Source organism: Canis lupus, chromosome 5 (genome assembly GCF_011100685.1).
Source record: "Canis lupus familiaris isolate Mischka breed German Shepherd chromosome 5, alternate assembly UU_Cfam_GSD_1.0, whole genome shotgun sequence".
Taxonomy (NCBI): domain Eukaryota; kingdom Metazoa; phylum Chordata; class Mammalia; order Carnivora; family Canidae; genus Canis; species Canis lupus.
The window spans coordinates 45,260,493-45,279,190 of NC_049226.1; the positions used below are offsets into that span (position 1 = coordinate 45,260,493).

Consider the following 18,698-nt stretch of genomic DNA (forward strand, 5'->3'; position numbering starts at 1 on the left):
CCACTTCCTGCCAACAGCAATGCTGAGAAATGTGTAAAGCAGTGGTTCCTGATATTCTGAGCAGTTCTAAACCTGTGCAGAGTAAACCAGTATACCTGCACCCACAGAGTGAATAGGTACAGTGTTTATTTGAGAGATGATGGAAAAGGTTGAGTATAGACAATGGTGATGGTTACACAGTATTGTGAATGTATTCAATGTCACCGAACTGTATTCTGACCAATGCTTAAGATGGTGTATGTTCCTGGCATGTATAGTTTATCACTAAAAAAAAAAAGAAAAAAAGGAAGGAAGGAAGGAAGGAAGGAAGGAAGGAAGGAAGGAAGGAAGGAAGGAAGGAAGGAAGGAAAGAAAGAGATGGTTAAACTCTCTGAAGCCCATCCATGGATCTGAATATACAGTGGACCTGGATTTCTTTAACTGAGATTAGGAACATCTGGTTCAGATAATGCATCTCACTGGTCTCCAGGACTCTCCTGTCAACATCGGTAATTTTTATTTCCTCAAGGTGGAAACTGGCTAAGACTAGTAAGAAAACTGATGTTAAATACCTCTGGTATAGTTCTGAAGAGGTATTTTAGCACCTCACTTTGAAAGCGGGGCAATCTGCCAAGTACTGTTTTGAGTTGGGACCTCTGTTAAAATGGAGACTAACTATGAGTCCTATTCTAACATTCTGCTACACATGCACATACTAAGGAAACTGCTATTTGATTATTTTATATGATTCCTATCAAACCATGTGGCTTCCAAGCATAAAAGCTAATCACAATACAGAATGACTCCCCTCAGCAAAGTGAAATCTTCCTGGAAACAGCCTGTTTCTGCCACTACCACGCATATCCCCAAACACACATCACATAATAAAAATGTAAAGTGACTCAGTTCAGATATACACAGAGCTAGACCCCTGTGAGTCTCTAAATAAAACCAGTCTCATGTTTGGTCTTTTCCAACATTGGTATTTATGGAAGACTCTGCCATCTACATTAATTCTTTTTAATTTTTTTTAAGAAGATTTTATTTTTAAATAATCCCTTACACCCAACATGGGACTTAAACTTACAACCCTGAGATCAAGAGTTGCATGCTCTACTGACTGAGCCAGCCAGGCACCCCATGCCCTCTCTATTTATTAGAATAAAATTTGGGATCCCTGGGTGGCGCAGCGGGTTAGCGCCTGCCTTTGGCCCAGGGCGTGATCCTGGAGACCCGGGATCAAATCCCACATCGGGCTCTTGGTGCATGGAGCCTGCTTCTCCCTCTGCCTTTGTCTCTGCCTCTCTCTCTCTCTGTGACTATCATAAATAAATAAAAAATTAAAAAAAAAAAATAGAATAAAATTTAATTGCAGACCCAGCACTCCACTGTCCCAGAAGGATGGAGAAATAGTTCTAGCCCTTGTGCACTGGAAGATAAGAACCAAAAAAACTTTCCTAAGTAATGCAACAATGCAATGCAAATCAATTTGTGGTATATGTGCTGGGGTGAGAAAGGACTGGGGTTTGAAAAGAGATGTAGCCAAATCGGAAACAGAGCTAAGACAAAAATACTAAGGTTTCAGGGCTATCTTGCTAAAATGGAACCGACAGCTGAAAGCTAGTTAGGTCAATGGGTCCAGTTTCATTTTGCCAAGTTCTGGGACTGTCTGGGACAGGCTGAAGATATGTTGCAGGCCTGGGTTTTAGAAGAAAACAACTGGAAAAGCCTGTGGGGTAGCATACTCAAATCCTCTCCTTAGCAAAGTTAAGCTATTAGAGGCGATGGGGAGGTATGACATGGGAGCCTCTTAGGGAGAGGAAGCAACTCATGCAAAGATACAGTATGTGTCTCCCCTGGTTTGAGCATGGGTTTTTTTAGGCAGTGGAGAACAGTGAAAAATGAAGTTGGAGAGGCAGACAGAGTCCCAATCATGAAGAGCTCTGTAAGATACCTTCTACAATCTGCACAGAGAGGAAATAACCCCCTTCCTTTCACTTACACTCATAAGTAAGCAAGACTTACTCATGCTTCAAAGTCTAGCTCTCACGGCTGTCTCCTTTCCCTAAACTCCCTCAGTAGGGATTGTAAATATTATTTGCATTTGTCTTTAGTATGTTTTGGCTTCTCTTTCCAGCTAGGCTTAAGTGTCTTGAGAACAAGAACCAAAAATGTATTTTTGATCTATATAAGTAACAATTCTTGGCATATTCTTTCTTCTGCAAAACATGTACTAGCCATGCCAGGCACTGTTCTAGGTGGCAAATAAAATAAACATACCTCCTGCTCTTCTCGGGCAAACAAGAGTAGCCCAGGACAGATGTTCAATATGTAAGTCCTGGTATTGCTGTAACACTATTAAGACTGGTCACAAAACATGTAGTTACATTAATAGATGCCTTTCTTTAAGTACCTTTATAGAGATTGCTTTTACAAATACTACACAAAGAGATATCCTCATGTGTATGAATGCTTCTATAATGATATATCTTTCTTTACTTTCAGAGTGAAATTTTTCCAGACTATGACAGGGCTTTCAAGATCTAATAAAATTTCTATGAAATATTGTGGAGAATGTTCCAGAGTCCTTCAGTTATGAAAATGATGACACTGAGTTGCCAAACAAGAAAAATCAATTCAAAAGATTTGTATCCAAGTTAGAAATAGAGTATCTACTCACATTTTTGTTTGATGTTAATTCACTTGCTCTGAATTAGGTAATAGATGGAATAAGAGTTGGAAAGGCAGTTAATTATAGGGAATTTAAAAGAGCTGCATTTAAAATCTCCATTACAGGATGGCAATTTAGACCAAACTGCTACAGAATGGTTTTATCAGTGCTTCTCAAGAGTGGTCCCCAGGGCAACAGCCAGAGTAGCACCCAGAAAGTTGTTAGCAGCACAGATTCCTACCACTCTCCTGTCCTGCTGAATCAGAAATTCTGGGCCTAGGTATTTGACCAGCACTCCAGGTGCTTTTCTTGCTCACTAAATTTGAGAACCATTGGGTTTCCTCTTGCTGATTCCAGGAACACTCAGAGAAAAGAAAGTCCTTAGCAAAACTCTCCCTTATCTTATTGAACATTAAGGCAGGCAGAGGTCTTAGAGAACACATAGGCCAAAGTTTTGTGTTTTTTATAGATCTGGAAGCCAAAACCCAGAGATTTTGACCAAAATGTGTTCCAGCATCAAAGCTGAAATCCTAGATACACAGCATGGACAACCAACTATCATTTTGCTTATTTGAAATCAATTTTCACTTTTAAAGTGCCCATTGTATAGAAAATCCTTTCTATTTATTAATAGACTCAGATGTAGTTGCAAAACCAATCATATCTAAGGCTAAATCAAAATATTTGAAATTGTTCTTGAGAGAGAAAAAGCCTTAATTTAGGGAGTAAATCAAGAATTCCACATCAGATTCAAACCTAAGCCAGCACTTACGGCTTCTCAACCAGCAGGAAACTAGGAATATTTCTCTGCCTCATTCAAAAAGCTCCTTAGGAGGATATGCCAGCTTTTCCAAGTAATTTTGTCAGCCCAGTAATGGTTAAGAACACAAGCCTGAGACCACCTACTAGTGGTAGTCTTAGGCAAGTCACCTTACTCTTCTGTGCCCCAGATCTCCATCCATCTCAAAAGACAGTATAAAAGCTCCAAATATTAGGAACAGTATTACCACACCTACTGTGTGGGACTGTCTGTGTGGTATCCTCTACCTATGAAAGAAGCACCTTTACTGAATGTCAGAGAGCTATTTCCATTAACTGCTGTCTGTACCGGTCTAGTGGCACTGCTTCATCATGATGCTGAAGTAGCAATAAGGAAAGGTTAAAGGCATAATCAGCACTGTAGTATAGCGGTCACCAACCACCCTACATAGCAGTTCAATTTCCAACTGAGCCTCACAGCAATATTGCCCTAACAACTGAGCAACCAGTCATAAGTGATTTGAGATCTCAGATTATATGGTATCTCGTTGACAGACTTTCCTGCAAATGTCCTCACCCAAAGAAAATCTTCAAAATATTTCATAATAGCCTAATAAATATTTTGTGGCTAGAAGCATCCAAAATATATAGTTAATCAGCTTTGTGTGGCTGAGGACCAAGGCTTTAACGACAGCTCTTAAAGGGAAAAATACCGTTACAGCTTCAAACCATGTGATCCTAGCACTAAAATTCCTTACCCTGCTGTGAAACTTGGCAGTTCGGTAAGACTTAGGTGACAGATTGTACACTGTGTAGTGGTCAAGATGTCTGGAATCCAAAAAGCTTCGGATATCATCAACCTGATTCCTGAATCCTATGTCAACATTGTCCAGAGGAAAGGACATCACTAGGAGGGATCATAAGAGAGAGATCATAAGAGAGAGGTTAAACAGGTTTGCTGTTGCCATTGGTAAATAATGAAAGCTGAGCTATTGAGCAGTTATTAAACATGAGAAACTTACCAATAATTCTGGAGGTTACATAAGTGAAGTCTAAATCTCCCTTTGTGTAGCTAAAAGCAAGACAGGAAAGGGTGCTCATTAAAATGATCCAAATATGTTAGGATTCCCCTCTCTCAATCACCTGCCTATCATGACTTGGACACTTCCATCCAGTAGGCATTTTTACTTCCCTCAAGACCTTCTCTCTAACAAAGAACAATTATTGAGAGAAGCAACCCACACTCTCAGGAGTGTGAATCTACCACTCTAACTGATGTGTGCCCCAATACCCTTTGTAGATGATGCTTCATGAACAGAATCAATCTCAGAATAGAAAATGCTGCTTAGGGATGCCTAGGTGGCTCAGTGGTTGAGTGTGTGCCTCTGGCTCAGGGCATGGTCCCGGGGTTCCGGAATCGAGTCCCACTTCGGGATCCCTGCGGGGAGCCTGCTTCTCCCTCTGCCTATGTCTCTGCCTCTCACTGTGTGTCTCTCATGAATAAATAAATAAAATCTTTAAAAAAAAAAAAAGGTTCTTATTCATTAACACAGCTTATTCCAGCCACTGTGCCTATGTGTGAATATCTCCTCTAAGCATGAGCAGCTAGGGAATAAGGAAGGAAATAATGGAGAAACAGGGACACCGTTTCTCTGCCCATCAGGCCCTAGATGGGGATTGCAGGTAAGGGATAAATTCTTTTGAACAAGGGTTAAAATGTTGATTGAAATTTTGGACTTGACATGTGAATTTATGATTCAAAACTGCATACTGTAACTTTAGGTGACACTGAAATTTTATAATAAATACAAATAAAAAATAATTCATATGGCCTGCTTGTAAGAATCTTCATAGTGGAAGTGGTAGAAAATTTCTTCCACTGAACAAGGTTCAAAGGGCTATTAAGATAGAAAAGATAATTGTTTCAATTAAAATCCATGAATATTGCTTTTTCAGATCACACATACCTTATTATTTCACTTAATTCTCAAATCAACCAGAGACATGAATCCTATCAGAGCATAAAAGTCAAGCTCAGAGAGGCTAATTAAGTTGCCTAGGTCACATGGTTAACAAGGGCAGATAACGCACAAGAACCCAGGATGCTGGATTCACAAGACAAGAATGGCAACCACTATATTTTAATGTAAAAATGTGCTGAGTGAGTCCTCTGAGCCTGTGCTTGATATTCTGAAGGCCTCAACATTATGGCTTCAATGACATTGCTCAGTTGGTCAGATTCCATGCAATTACATCAAACAATTGTCAATCCTTGAGCCAGAAAAGCAGTTGGCAGATAACCAGATTCTCTGGGGGCATGGAGGTCCATTAACTCAGCTGAAAAAATGTGCATACCTGGTAACAGACTGTATGACTCTGGAAGATGTGTCTTTGAGGGTGTCTTTCAAGTTGTCCTTCAGGTTACTGAAGAGCCGCCCTGCACCTCCTTTCACCATGTCAAAGAGACCTCCCCCGTAGCTGGGCTCCATGTCTGGAGATGAGGCACCTGCCAACGCAAAACAGAAATGGAGGTGATGTACAGGCTACACAGTCTCTCTTCATCCCTAAAACGTACACAGACTGGGGCAGATACTCCTGGAAGTGATGCCCACTCTTAGAATTTCTCTGGGCCTCAGAGGCCCAGGGAAACAATTCACTAAGTCTCAGGTGCAGGAACTTCACAGTGCTATAGCCATTAGCCACAGGTGCCCACTGAACCCTTGAAATGTGGCTAGTCTGAATTGAGATGTGTTATGGGTAAGAAATACACAACAAATTTCAAAGATGGGGCAAAAAAAAGAATATAAAAATGTAAAATTTCTCGTTAATACTTTTTACATTGATTACATGTTGAAATGCTGGTAGTTTGAATATACCAAATAGACTATACTCTTAAATTAATTTCACCTGCTCCTTTTTACTTCTTTAATGTGGATACTAGAAAAATCTTAATTGTACATGTGGCCTGCATTATACTTCTTTCAGACAGTGCCACATCAGAGGAAGAGCCTCTTAGAAGTGTGTTCAGGGACTTCCTCTGCCCTTAGATGGAGTGGACTATGTTAGAAGACTCATCCTATGGCTATCCCTCCAAGTCATTCTTCACTTCCATCATGGAAAATAGTTTCTCCAGGGCCTTCATAACAGTTTTTAGGATGCATAGTGATCATCAGTGTTATTTGTCAAGTATTCCAGTTTTTCCTTCCTTACAGATTCCCAAGACTGTATCTTCTGGCCCCTTGTGGTTAGCTCTAACTAAATTTCCCAATCTTGGCACTATTGACATTTAGGGCCAAATACTTCTTTGCTGTGAGGGGGGCTGCCCTGTGCACTACAAGGTATTTAGTAGCATCCCTGGCCCCTTGCCACTAGATAGCACCCTTCTGCTGCCTGTGTGACAATCCAAATTGTCTCTAGACACTGGCACAGATCCCCTGGGGGGAGGAGCAAAACTGCCCCCAGCTGAAAACCATTGCTCTAGTCTATGATAGGTAATGATATGTGAGTGGAGATATTGTGTGTCACTTTCAGGAGAGAGCATTGAACTCTGAGTGTGAAACTCTCTATAGTTCTCTTTCCCTCTCTGTGTCTCTGTTTCTCTCTTTCTTTGCCCTAGCAACTGGCAAGGTTTGAGATCATGGCTGTGCTCCTCAGTCCTGGAGTAAGAAGCTGTGCAGTAGAGAGCTCCCAGCTGACTTTTGATGAATAATTTGTAGCATGAGTGACCAATAACCTTTTATTATTAGCAGGGCCCCTATTCCCATTTTGGGAATGTTCCTTACCACAGCACAACTCCACTTATAAAGGTTGATATAGGAAGAAAGAAGAAATCTACATATAGGAGGCTAGTGTAAACAATGGCTAGGTAGTCTGTTCAGCCTAGCAGTCAAGTGCATGAGTCATTCTCACCTGGGTTCTGGCCCAGCCTTGCTTCTGTGTGACCTTGGCAAGTAACAGTCTTTATAAGCCTCTTTCTTTCTAACTATAAAATCAGGATAAAAATAGTGCCATCTTCATTGGGAAAGGTTAAATGAGTGCATATAAAACTATTAGTATAGTATCTACTATATCTAGGGAGTCAATAGATTGTAGCTAACTATTATTACACCACATCCTAAAATTTCTATACTGATACTTTTAATCTTTGTTCACTTTTCAACTATAGGATGACATCTCTTCTTTTTTAAAAATTGCAATATTTATAATGCACTTTAAAATATGTTAGGAAGATAGATCTCAAGTGTTCTTCTCAAAAAAAAAATTACAAAAGAACACAAGGAGATTTTTGGAGGTTGTGGTAATAGTACCACAAGTATATGCATGTTTAAAGTCATCAGAGTGTATACATTAAAGGTGTGTAATTTTTTGCATATCAATTATACTTCAATGAAGCTAAAAAAATAAATTGCGAGAAAAAGGAAAGTTGGAGGAGGAATCTATAAATTAAATGTCTCAAAAGACAAGTCAACCAAGCAGAATGCGTGGATCTTGTTTGGAACTTAATCCAAACAAAACTAAAAAATTAATCACATTTAGGGGACAACTGGAATTTGAGCACTTACTATTTGATATTAAGGATTTATTGTTACTTTTTTAGGAGTAATAATAATATTATAGTTGTGTTCAACAATAGTGCTCACCTATCAGAATAAATACTGAAATATTTATAAATAAAAAATGCAATGTTTAAGATTTTTTAAAATAAACAAAAGATAAAAAGGTTTATGTAATAACTATAATTACTAACACTTATATAGTACTTACTACCTACTGAGTATCATCCTAAGCATTTTGCCAACATTTACTCATTTAATTGTCAAAGCATACCTGTGAAGCAGATACTATTATTACTCTCTTTCATAGATCAGGAAACTGAGGCACAAAGCTTAAGGAACTTATGTGAGGGTACATCGGTAGTAATTAAATGGCAGGGTTGGGATTTGAGCCTTAGGTAACCCTTCATTTTTTTAAAAAAATATTTTATTTATTTATTCATGAGAGACACAGAAAGAGAGGCAGAGACAGAGGCAGAGGGAGGAGAAGCAGGCTCCATGCAGGGAGCCAGCTGTGGGACTTGATCCTGGGACCCCAGGATCACACCCTGAGCCAAAGGCAAACGTTCAACCACTGAGCCACCCAGATGTCCCCTAGGCAACCCTTCCAATCACATCCCTCTTTCTTTCCCTAATACTATTCTGATTTTCATATGTATCATTCCAAATAATATCTTTAAACACTTATTACATATGTAGGTATCCATAAACAATACATTAATATTGTTTTTCCATGTTCTAAAGCTGTATATAAATGGTTTTCTGTCTGAAATTTTATTTTTTTCACTTAGCATGGTTTAAAATTCATCTATCATGGTGCCACTTGTTCCTTTAGCTCACTCAAAGTATGATCCATTACCCCACTGATGGACACTAAGGTCGTTTACTATAATGATGTGGTTATGAACACATTGCCTTGATTATATATGGGAAATTCTCCCTAGGTTATACCTAGGAATGGAACTTGTTATTAAAAAGGATATGCACATTTTCAGGTTTCTAGATATTGACAAATCATTTCCCAAAGGAGTCATATCTGTTTAAACTCCCACTAGTAGTGCAATACAACATGTGGTATTGTCAGACTTTAAATTTTTTACCAATCTGGTGAGTGTGAAGCAATATCTCACTTTTATCTTGTTTTGTGCCTTCCCCAATTAGGGATCTGTATATCTTTTATTGTGTTTATTGGCCAGGCAGTTGTTCTTTATATCAGACTTCAGGTTCCCACTAAATTCCTATGTGGCATCTGGATGCTCACATATGTATCTATAAATACATGTTGACTATTATGTACTTTCATCCTGGTCACAGGAGGTATTAATGCCTACATCACGATTGGGCATCTGTTTGAAAATACAGCTCTATTAGAAATTGCAAAGAACAGTCAATGGTGATGAGTAAACGAATGAATGAACACATGGACAAACACGAATAATGTCTACCACAGACTGAGATCCCCTATGTACCAGGAACTCCATTTGGACTTTTATGTTAGTACAATTTCACATAGGTGGAAAGAGGTAGGGTGTTTATTATCACCATTTTATAGATGAAGAAATGGAGGCTCAAAGAAGGGAAGAACTCTCCTAAAATTTCAGCTAACTACTTGCAGAGCCAGAGATTCAAACCCAGATCTGCACAATACAAGTCCTAGGCTATTTCTACCATTTGTCGCTATTCTACAGCTCCATATCAGCTCCATTCTAACAGCTGTACTTAGGACAACCTTTACCTGCCCTATGCACAACCACCCCTCTCCTATTCCTTGCTCTCCACCTCCCACCTGTACACCTTTCATCTGGCTACTCTCAGCAGCAGATGTTTCCACAATAAACACTCCCATAAATCACTGCATCTGTCAGACCCCCAAACCAATCTCATTATGTAGGTAGATACACTATGTCACTCCCACTGCTTCACAGCCTTAAATAAAATGTCAGGAATTGGTCTGATGGGCAGCCACACAGATTAGGGCTAGAACCACAGATCTGAGAATGTCCTTTCGGGTCTGTTTCCCTATGACACAGGGCATATTATTTCCCTCTAAATGCATCCTCACATAAAAATCTGTATCGCGTTTCATTTTAAATATATTGAGGATAGGGTAGTATAAAATCTTTATAATTCCCCCATTTCCATCCCAAGTTTCCTCTCCAGCCCCAAAGCCCTTGTTTATACCACTCTTCTAAGAGATGACACCAAACTGATTATTCAGGCCTCTTTGTGACTCTCGATTTTGTGCTGGAGCAGAATTGCATGGTAGCAGCCTATTAAGAGTATATAAATACCCTGATTATCTAAAAACCAGACTCTCACCATCTCTAAGGCTGCATGCACTGTTCATTAGAACCTTGGAGCCCTACAGAAATCAGAACCAATTGTCAGGGTCTATTTGTACCCTTCATAGCCCATATTATTATATGTCAAACTAGCCAGGACACAAAAAAGAGAGGAGATATATTATCTGAATTTGCCCTAATGGTTCTTTTAGGTTAGGTATTCTGGCCTTCCCTGATGAGCTACATGAAGGCCAGAAGCAGAGATTTGCCAAAGGATATGTGAGTCCTAGTGGAGAGAAAGGGCCGAGAGGCTTCAAAAAATGACACAGCACAGAGGGAAATGGTGCAGTCAGAAAGTAATACATAGGAGAAAAATAATGGCTATTATAGGTCAGGGGCTGACAAACTACAGCCCACAGGCCAAATCTAGTCTACTGCCTATTTTTGTACAGTCTGTAAAGTAAGGATGGGTTTTACATTTTAAATGACTGAAAAAAAAAAAGTCAAAAGAAGAAAATGTTTAATGAGGTGAATATGATTTGAAGGTCAAATTTCAATGTCTATCTGTAAAGTTTTATTAGAATACAACCACACTCATTTCTTTACACATTGTCTATGACTGTTTCCATGCTATGATGGCAGAGTTGAGTAGTTGAGTAGTTGAGCCGATGGCCCACAAAGTCTGAAAGTATTTCATAGCTGGCCTTCTACAAAAAAGTTTTGTAATCCCTGCACTAGTTGGTTGAAAAGATTTGCATTCTTAGGAATCCAAACCTTGCCACCTCTGAAATATTTCTAAATGCTTTAACTAAATGGCAACTAGTGGCAATATACCCTGAGTTTACTAAAGGGTCCTCAGGGATTGGTGGGTCTTAGAAGGTGGGAGTGGGGAGGTCAGAGTTGATAGAATATGAGAGTACGATCCAAAGACAAAGATCCAGGTCTGTGCCTCTAAGGCTCCAAGTAGGTCTTGTTTTATCATTTAAAAAATCTTAGCCCACCAAAGACAAGCACTAGAGAACTGCACCCTGCCCCTGTGTCATTTCTAAGGATGTAAACACAATTTTCCTGGAATTCCTAATTTAGGAGATAAGGCACAGCCTCCCATCCCTTCCAAGTCATGAGAAGTCACATGAGGAACCTTACTGGTTCTCACAGAGCAACACAATGTTGGTATCTTCTGGGAAAAAATCTCTGCTGTGCACTGGACTGAGTTAGCTATTTGCTCTGTATTTATATCACACTTTATTCCAAAAAAGATTTGAGGTTATTTGATAGCTATTTGGCATTGAATATGCTTTTAAGAAGACTAGCACAAATGTTAAGGCTGGTCTTAACTGCCTTAATGTAATAGGAAAAGTGGGCGTGGCTACTTTTCATTAACATCTTACTGATTTGTAAGCCATTAGCAAGATGCTATGAGAAGTACTATGAAAGAGGAAGGAAAATGTTGACAAAGGCCTGACCATGATGCACTTCAGTCATTCTCCATGTATGCTCCTACTGCTCATACAATATATGTGTCCATGATACCCTAGGCTGCATATAATTTTGCTTGGTGACCCCTAAAAAAAGATGCTCCCTGATAAAGTACTGTCATCAAAACAAAAGGATAGTATGCAAAGATTTAGCAAGCCACATGTTCACTGAGGTATTGTTTACAATGGCAAAAGATTATCAATGTATTTCTCCACAGTAAGGGAAGGGTTGAGTACCTCTAACAACGCCACATAATCAGCTATTAAAACCAGTTTGTAGTAGAGTACAGATGCTCATGATAAAGAATTACGTGGAAGATAAGCAGGATACAAAACACATAATTACAATCTCATTTTTGCAAAAGAAAATTATTTGCATTTTGAGAAAGAATTAAGACAATTTACTAAACATAAAATAAAAATAACAAGTCAAACTTACTGAATGCCTACTCTGTACCAGGTACTAGTCTAAATTCTTTACATGTAGTAATAAATCTTCACAACCACCCTGTGAAGGAGATACTATTCATTGCTGTCCTATTTGTCACATGAGGAAACTGAAGCAAAGACACATCAGTGACCCACCCTAGATCCCAAAGTCAGTAAGTCAGAATTCATACCCAGGCAGACTGCTCCACAGTCTAGGCTCTTAGCTGCTACACCTTCAAAAATAGTTACAGCAATTGAAGAGAGAGAAAAAGTGATTTTTTTTTGTTGTTAAACTATAATTTCTAAATTTTCTATAATTTACAATTTGTAAATTTGTAAGTTCTACAAAAAAAAAAAAAAAACAAGTTATGTAGGATAAAGACAACAGCCAAGTGCTATGCTGTTAAGGTTCAATATGTGGTTCTCAGAGGCTTGGAGAGACCTCCTTCCTCTGTGCACAATTCATTGGAGTTCACAGCCACAGAAGGGTTTCTAGGCCCAGCGTGTAAGATGGAGGCAAACGCTGCCTACAAGCACTGGAGTAGCCCTATACAGAGCCTTATCTCCTAGTAGGATGGGAACTTGTCATGAATATCTTGTAGTACTCTAAGTAATCTAAGACCTGAGACCCTGCTTCATCACGGTTGTGACTGTCTCAGCTCTAGTCTGAATACTCAAGCTAAGCTAGTACATCAGGACAAGAAAAGAATGGCAAAGGACACTTGGCAAAATTGAAATTCTTGGGACATCAGCTTTCTACAGTGGGTTCTCTGAACCTCCACAAAGACTCTTCTACAGAGCATTACCTTTTCTGTTTCTGGAACATCTTTGTCATTCAGGTCTAGTCACTATGAGGTATCATTCTGTAGGTTCAGAATCAGTCTGTTTGAAGAGTGACTAATAACCTGAATACTGGCATAATAATCTGCTCATATTTGTGTTCCTTTTCACCAATGGAGCATATTTTTCCATAGTTATCTAAGAGTCATAACACTATACATGTCCTTTCCTGCCTTCTACAAACTTGGGAGCTTGCAGAGATGTACTATTGACTCCTATCTTATGAAAATACTATTCCTTCTCCACAACACCCAGCAAAAAGCACAGAACCAGTGTCATCTCCACAGAAAGATTCATCCTTCTTGTTTACAGCTGACTTTCCGGCTCTTGGCTTCCCAAATTAAAGAAATGGATCCCATGGGCATAATAACAAGATTGACCATGAAAAAGCCCACTGTCTTGGCTTCCAGAATCAAAGGCTGCTTATATCTCATTCCTCATACACTCTAGTTCAGGACAGCTTGGAAAAAAGAGAAGAACATTGGGGAGAGAGTTCTTGACTGGAGACCTCATTTTTCTACCTAAAAACTCTGTGTCCTCAAACATGATATCATCTTCCTCTCAGACCTCTTCTCCCTCTGTAAATGGGAACAAATTGAAAACAAAAACGTTCCTACATGTATTTTGATGTCAAAAGGATCAAGTGAGGCCATATATGTCAACATGATTTGTTTTAAGTTTATTTATTTATTCATAGAGACACACAGAGAGAGAGAGGCACAGACACAGGCAGAGGGAGAAGCAGGCGCCACACAGGGAGCCCGACGCAGGACTCGATCCCAGGTCTCCAGGATCACACCCCGGGCTGCAGGCGGTGCTAAACCGCTGCGCCACCGGGACTGCCCAAGTTTATTTATTTAATCTCTACACCCAGCATGGGGCTCAAACTCATGACCCTGAGATCAGGAACTGTATGCTCTCCTGCGTGAGTCAGCCAGGTGTCCCCAATATGATTTTTAAGTAGTGAGATTTTCTTTTTTCTCTTTTTTTAAAAGATTTTATTTATTAATTCATGAGAGACACAGAGAGAGAGAGAGAGGCAGACACATAGGGAGAAGCAGGCTCCCTGCGGGGAGCCCAATGTGGTACTCAAGCCCAGGACCCTGGGATCACAACCTAAGCCAAAGGTAGATGCTCAACCACTGAGCCATCCAGGTACCCCAAATAGTGAGATTTTCCAAAACAATCTGGAATTTTTTAGTTTCTTAGAAATTCAGCTCTCATGTAAATGAGTCATTGGATTGTCTGCTACAAAATACTGGAGGATCCAAGTAGAAATAACAATTTCATAGCAAAAATAAATAACATTAAGAAAAAAACTAAATAAAACAAACATAAATAGGCCAACAAGAGGCTAGGAATAGGACAAAACCACTATAGTCAAACATAGGCTTTAAGCAGCTATAACTGGTTTGGATTCAATTTCTGCTACCACTGGATGAGCAGCCAAAAGTTAAGTACCTAATCAGAGTCTTGACTTCCTTATCTGTAAAATGGAAGTATTAATAGAATATCACATTGTATTCTGGTGAGGATCATGCAAGAAAACTCTGTAATCCCTTAGCATAATACTTGGTGTGTTGCATGCACTTAATAAATGATAGGTACCAGGTGGCTCTGGGGAATAGAAAGACTGAAGCTATGAAAAAAGGCTGTCTCCAGCAAAATTACAAAGCCTCAGCAAAAACAGGCTATGCTGCTCAGTTTCAGGGTTGATGAAGCCAGATGGGACAACAAGGACAAAGCCTCTTTCTGGAGCTTCAGCTACAGCACATATAAACTTTTCCCTTTCAGTAGGAAAGAGTCCTGAATGTTAAACAGAGGTGAACTTCTTTATATTCTGGGGTTTCGTCTCATCTTGAAGTGATCAGGTGCCTGGTATGGGAAACTATTATGTGCTACTTGCACGACTAATACCTAGGTTCACACAGATTCAGCGGTCTGGTTTTTGAAATATTGCAATACTTCTATACTATTTGGCACATAGTATGAGCTATTAAAACTACAAGTCAGTCATAAAACTACAAGTTACTTGTAAAACTACAAGCCATTGCACTGCAGCCTTTCTAGACATGGATAAATCTGGAAGCCACTCAACAGACCAGGGGGGTAGAGGCTGGGTTTGCAGCACCCACCAGCAGTTCCAGAGGAGCTCAGCAGTGCAGGCACAGGCCACAGAGCAGGTGGTGCCAGTGATTCAGGCTCTGAGGGCCCAAACCACGTAGGAAGCACTGGTTCCCCCTCAACACAGCTCTGACAAAACAACAGTATGCTCAGCCCTTCTTTGGCTGGAATAAAGAACTAGGGCTCATTACAATCAATTTAATTGGGAAGTTGCTGGAAGGATCTGTTGCCATTCCCTATGTCAAACCACGGCTCAGAAACGGTGAACATTTAGCTAGTGACAAGAACATTGTAAAGAATGTCCAAAATCAACACAAAAGTGAAAATTAGAATGATAGTTTGTGCTATAAATATTATCACCTGTTAAGCAGTTATATGTACATATGTATATTTGTTTAAAGAATAAAAGGGGACTATACTTTACATTTGATATATGTTTATATATTAATTTATAGTCATACCAGTTATTAAGTATTTTATTATCCCTCCAGATACCATAATATCACTAGGTTCAGTATTTTTGTACCTACTCTTCAGGACTTTGTTTGTTTGTTTGTTTGTTTGTTTTTCTCAGGACTTTAGTGGGGCAAAAAGCCCCAGCAACTTCTTGAGCCATGTGGCCATGGGAGAATCACAGACTCGTGGTCTCAGAGAATATAAAACCTGGGGAATGAATTAGATGATTCCCTAAGTCCCTCCTCCACCAAAGTTATAAAACTCTTTGACACTATCATCACTTTTTAAGGTCTTATTTATTTATTTGAGACAGAGACGGAATGAGCAAGAGAGAGAGCACGAGCAGGTGAGGGGAGGGCAGACAGAGAGGGAGAAGCAGGCTCTCCATTGAGCAGAGAGCCCAACATAAGGCTCTATCTCAAGGCCTGGGGATCATGGCCTGAGCCAAAGGCAGACACATAAGCAACTGAGCCACCCAGGCACCCCACTATCATCATTTTTAAAAGGCCATCTATTAGAAAAAAAAATCCTCATGCACTGTTGGTGGGAATGCAAACTGGTGCAGTCACTATGGAAAACAGTATAGAGGTTCCTCAAAGAATTAAAAATAGAATTACCAAATGATCCAATAATTCCATTGCTTTCCCAAAGAATATGAAAACACGAATTTGAATACATATATATGTATGTATATGTATACACACCCCGTGTTTATTGTGGCATCATTTACAACAGCCAAATTATGGAAGCAGCCCAAGTGTCCATCAATAGGTGAACGGATAAAGAAGACGTGGTATATACATACAATGGAATATTACTGAGCCGTAAAAAGAATGAAATCTTGTCACTTGCAACGACATGCGTGGATCTAGAGGGTACAATGCTCGGTGAAATATATCAGAGAAAGACAAATACCATATGATTTCATTCATATGTGGAATTTAAGAAACAAATCAAATGAACAAAGAACAAAAGAGACAAACCAAAAAACAGACTCTTAACTATAGAGGACAAATTGATGGTTCTCAGAAGGAAGGTAACTGGCACGATGGGTAAAATAGGTGAGGGGGATTAAGAGTACACTTACTATGATGAGCACTAAGTAATGTATAGAATTACTGAACCACTATAATGTACACTTGAAACTAATATAACTCTGTATGTTACAATACTAGAATTGTTTTTAAGGTTGCCTATTAAACACATACGCTAGACTAGGCACTCTGCTGAGCAGTTTCTATAAACTACTGAGTTAGATCCTCACACTAAGCATAGTGGAAGGTGGGAGGCCCACTGAGGAAAAGGAAGTTCTGGTGAAGTTTAGTAACAGTTGTGGCAGAATGAGATGGGACCCCAGTTTGGCTGGATCCAAAGCCTCTGCCCTTATTAACCACCTCTTATCCTGCCTTCTTTTATAAGAACTTCATCTCTCACAGCCCCATGCTCCCACCTCACTTTGCATCCCCATCATAGGATTTGGAGCAGTCTGAGAATTATTTATAAGTGGGTCTGACCCATCACACTCAATCCCAAGTGATTCTGGGTCTTTAGTAACAGGGATAATATTTCACTTCTTCATAGCCCCCTAAAATCTTACCAAAATATCTGGTACACAGTAAGCACTCAATAAATGTATGTGAAACTGGGCTGTCATAGATAGAATACAGGAATCAGAGAGAAGAGGGAAGGGATGGCAAGGAAGACCAAACACATCAACTTGTCAGTGACTTGGTCTTTGCCTAAATGTAGGCAGCAAATATAGCCAGATACTTTTACTGTCTCCTCACACCTCTCTGAATTTCTAACTGTAGCACAGTATCTTCTAGCACCCACTGGCATGCTTTCCTGAGAGATGGGGATTTCATGAAACTCAACAATAGTTTTATTGTATAGAAGACTAACACTTTACCAAAAAGCCAAGGAGAAATTTCTATCTCTAGATAGGTAAGGGGAGCCAAGTAAGTAACCATCATTGGCTACTCTTTCCTGAAAAAATCCAAGATATAAAGAAAAGAATAACGAGAGGAGAAAGAATGAGAAACGGAATCCAAGTGAAGACTACAGTGAGACCAAAATTGACTCTGTGAAGAATAAAAGTAAGGCAGAGGTCAATGCTAGGGAAATTCCAGCTGAATCAATGTGACATATATTATTCTTTCATGGGTCCCTGGGATAGGGCTACAGTTGTCATCCAAATTCTATTCTATAAACTCTCATATGAAACAATGGATACATGGATATTGCTTAATTTGATTATTATTTGCAAATATTTCAAGTGATTACGGTGTGCCAGAAAAACAGATCTACATGAAAGATCTTTTTTTTTTTTTATGTGAAAGATCTTTACTTTCCAACACTTGAGTCAACTAAAGAGCTTCACCATTATGAAATAGCAATGATCAAACCTACTTGGCAAGATCAGAACACCCAAGAGAATTCCGAAGAAATAGAAAGGGTTCTGCCTACAACATAGCCTCTCAACTCCAGGAAGCAAGAGGCTATCAATTTTTTTCTCCCTTCTCTAACCAAAAGGTCAGGGCTTAAATTGCATTAAATGGACTATGATATTTCTCTTAATTCCCTTGTTGCCTGAAACAGAGAAAACATCCTCAACTGTTACCTGACCCTGTCTGTGATGGAGGACAGAGATAGCAAAGGACCTGCTTAAAAATACTGCAAAGAAAAAAATCAAGCAAAAGTCTTCTTTACAACATTTTGGTTCTTTTTCTTAGAAAGAGGGAAGACAATTGAAGCCTCAAAAGGTGGCTGATAGAACTCTAGTCCTCCCAAATAAACCCCAGATACATGTAGAATTTGAAAAAAAGCACTGTGTTTGTTGTCCAAATGCAGCTCTAAGAAGAGCTTCTCAACCCCTTTTCTTCCTGTGAGACTGCCTCCTCTTAACTCCTCCTACACAGAGATTTTGGAGCTGCTACTCCATCAGATTTCCTAGATCCAATCATTGCTCTCAAGAAGAACAGCAACTACCACGGATGTATATTATGTGTTGTTTACAAAATCAGGGTCGATGTGTATATACTACATACCACACAAACATATATGGATGCCACATAAGGGAGTCTTCCTACATGCTAAACACTGCACTCAAAACACACACTATCCCACA

At 39.4% G+C, this 18,698-nt stretch overlaps 1 protein-coding gene across 4 annotated transcripts in view; it reads right to left on the reverse strand.

The window, feature by feature from the left end:
* DNAJC6 (DnaJ heat shock protein family (Hsp40) member C6) overlaps nucleotides 1-18,698 on the reverse strand; it is a 139,127-nt gene that overhangs the window by 36,933 nt on the left and 83,496 nt on the right. For all 4 annotated transcript variants that reach the window (XM_038537231.1, XM_038537230.1, XM_038537232.1 and 1 more), the window contains 3 exons: nucleotides 5,765-5,915; nucleotides 4,432-4,481; nucleotides 4,168-4,316 (listed from right to left, as the gene is read on the reverse strand). In XM_038537231.1, coding sequence (XP_038393159.1) covers nucleotides 4,168-4,316; nucleotides 4,432-4,481; nucleotides 5,765-5,915 — 350 coding nt within the window. The remainder of the gene's footprint in view (nucleotides 1-4,167; nucleotides 4,317-4,431; nucleotides 4,482-5,764; nucleotides 5,916-18,698) is intronic.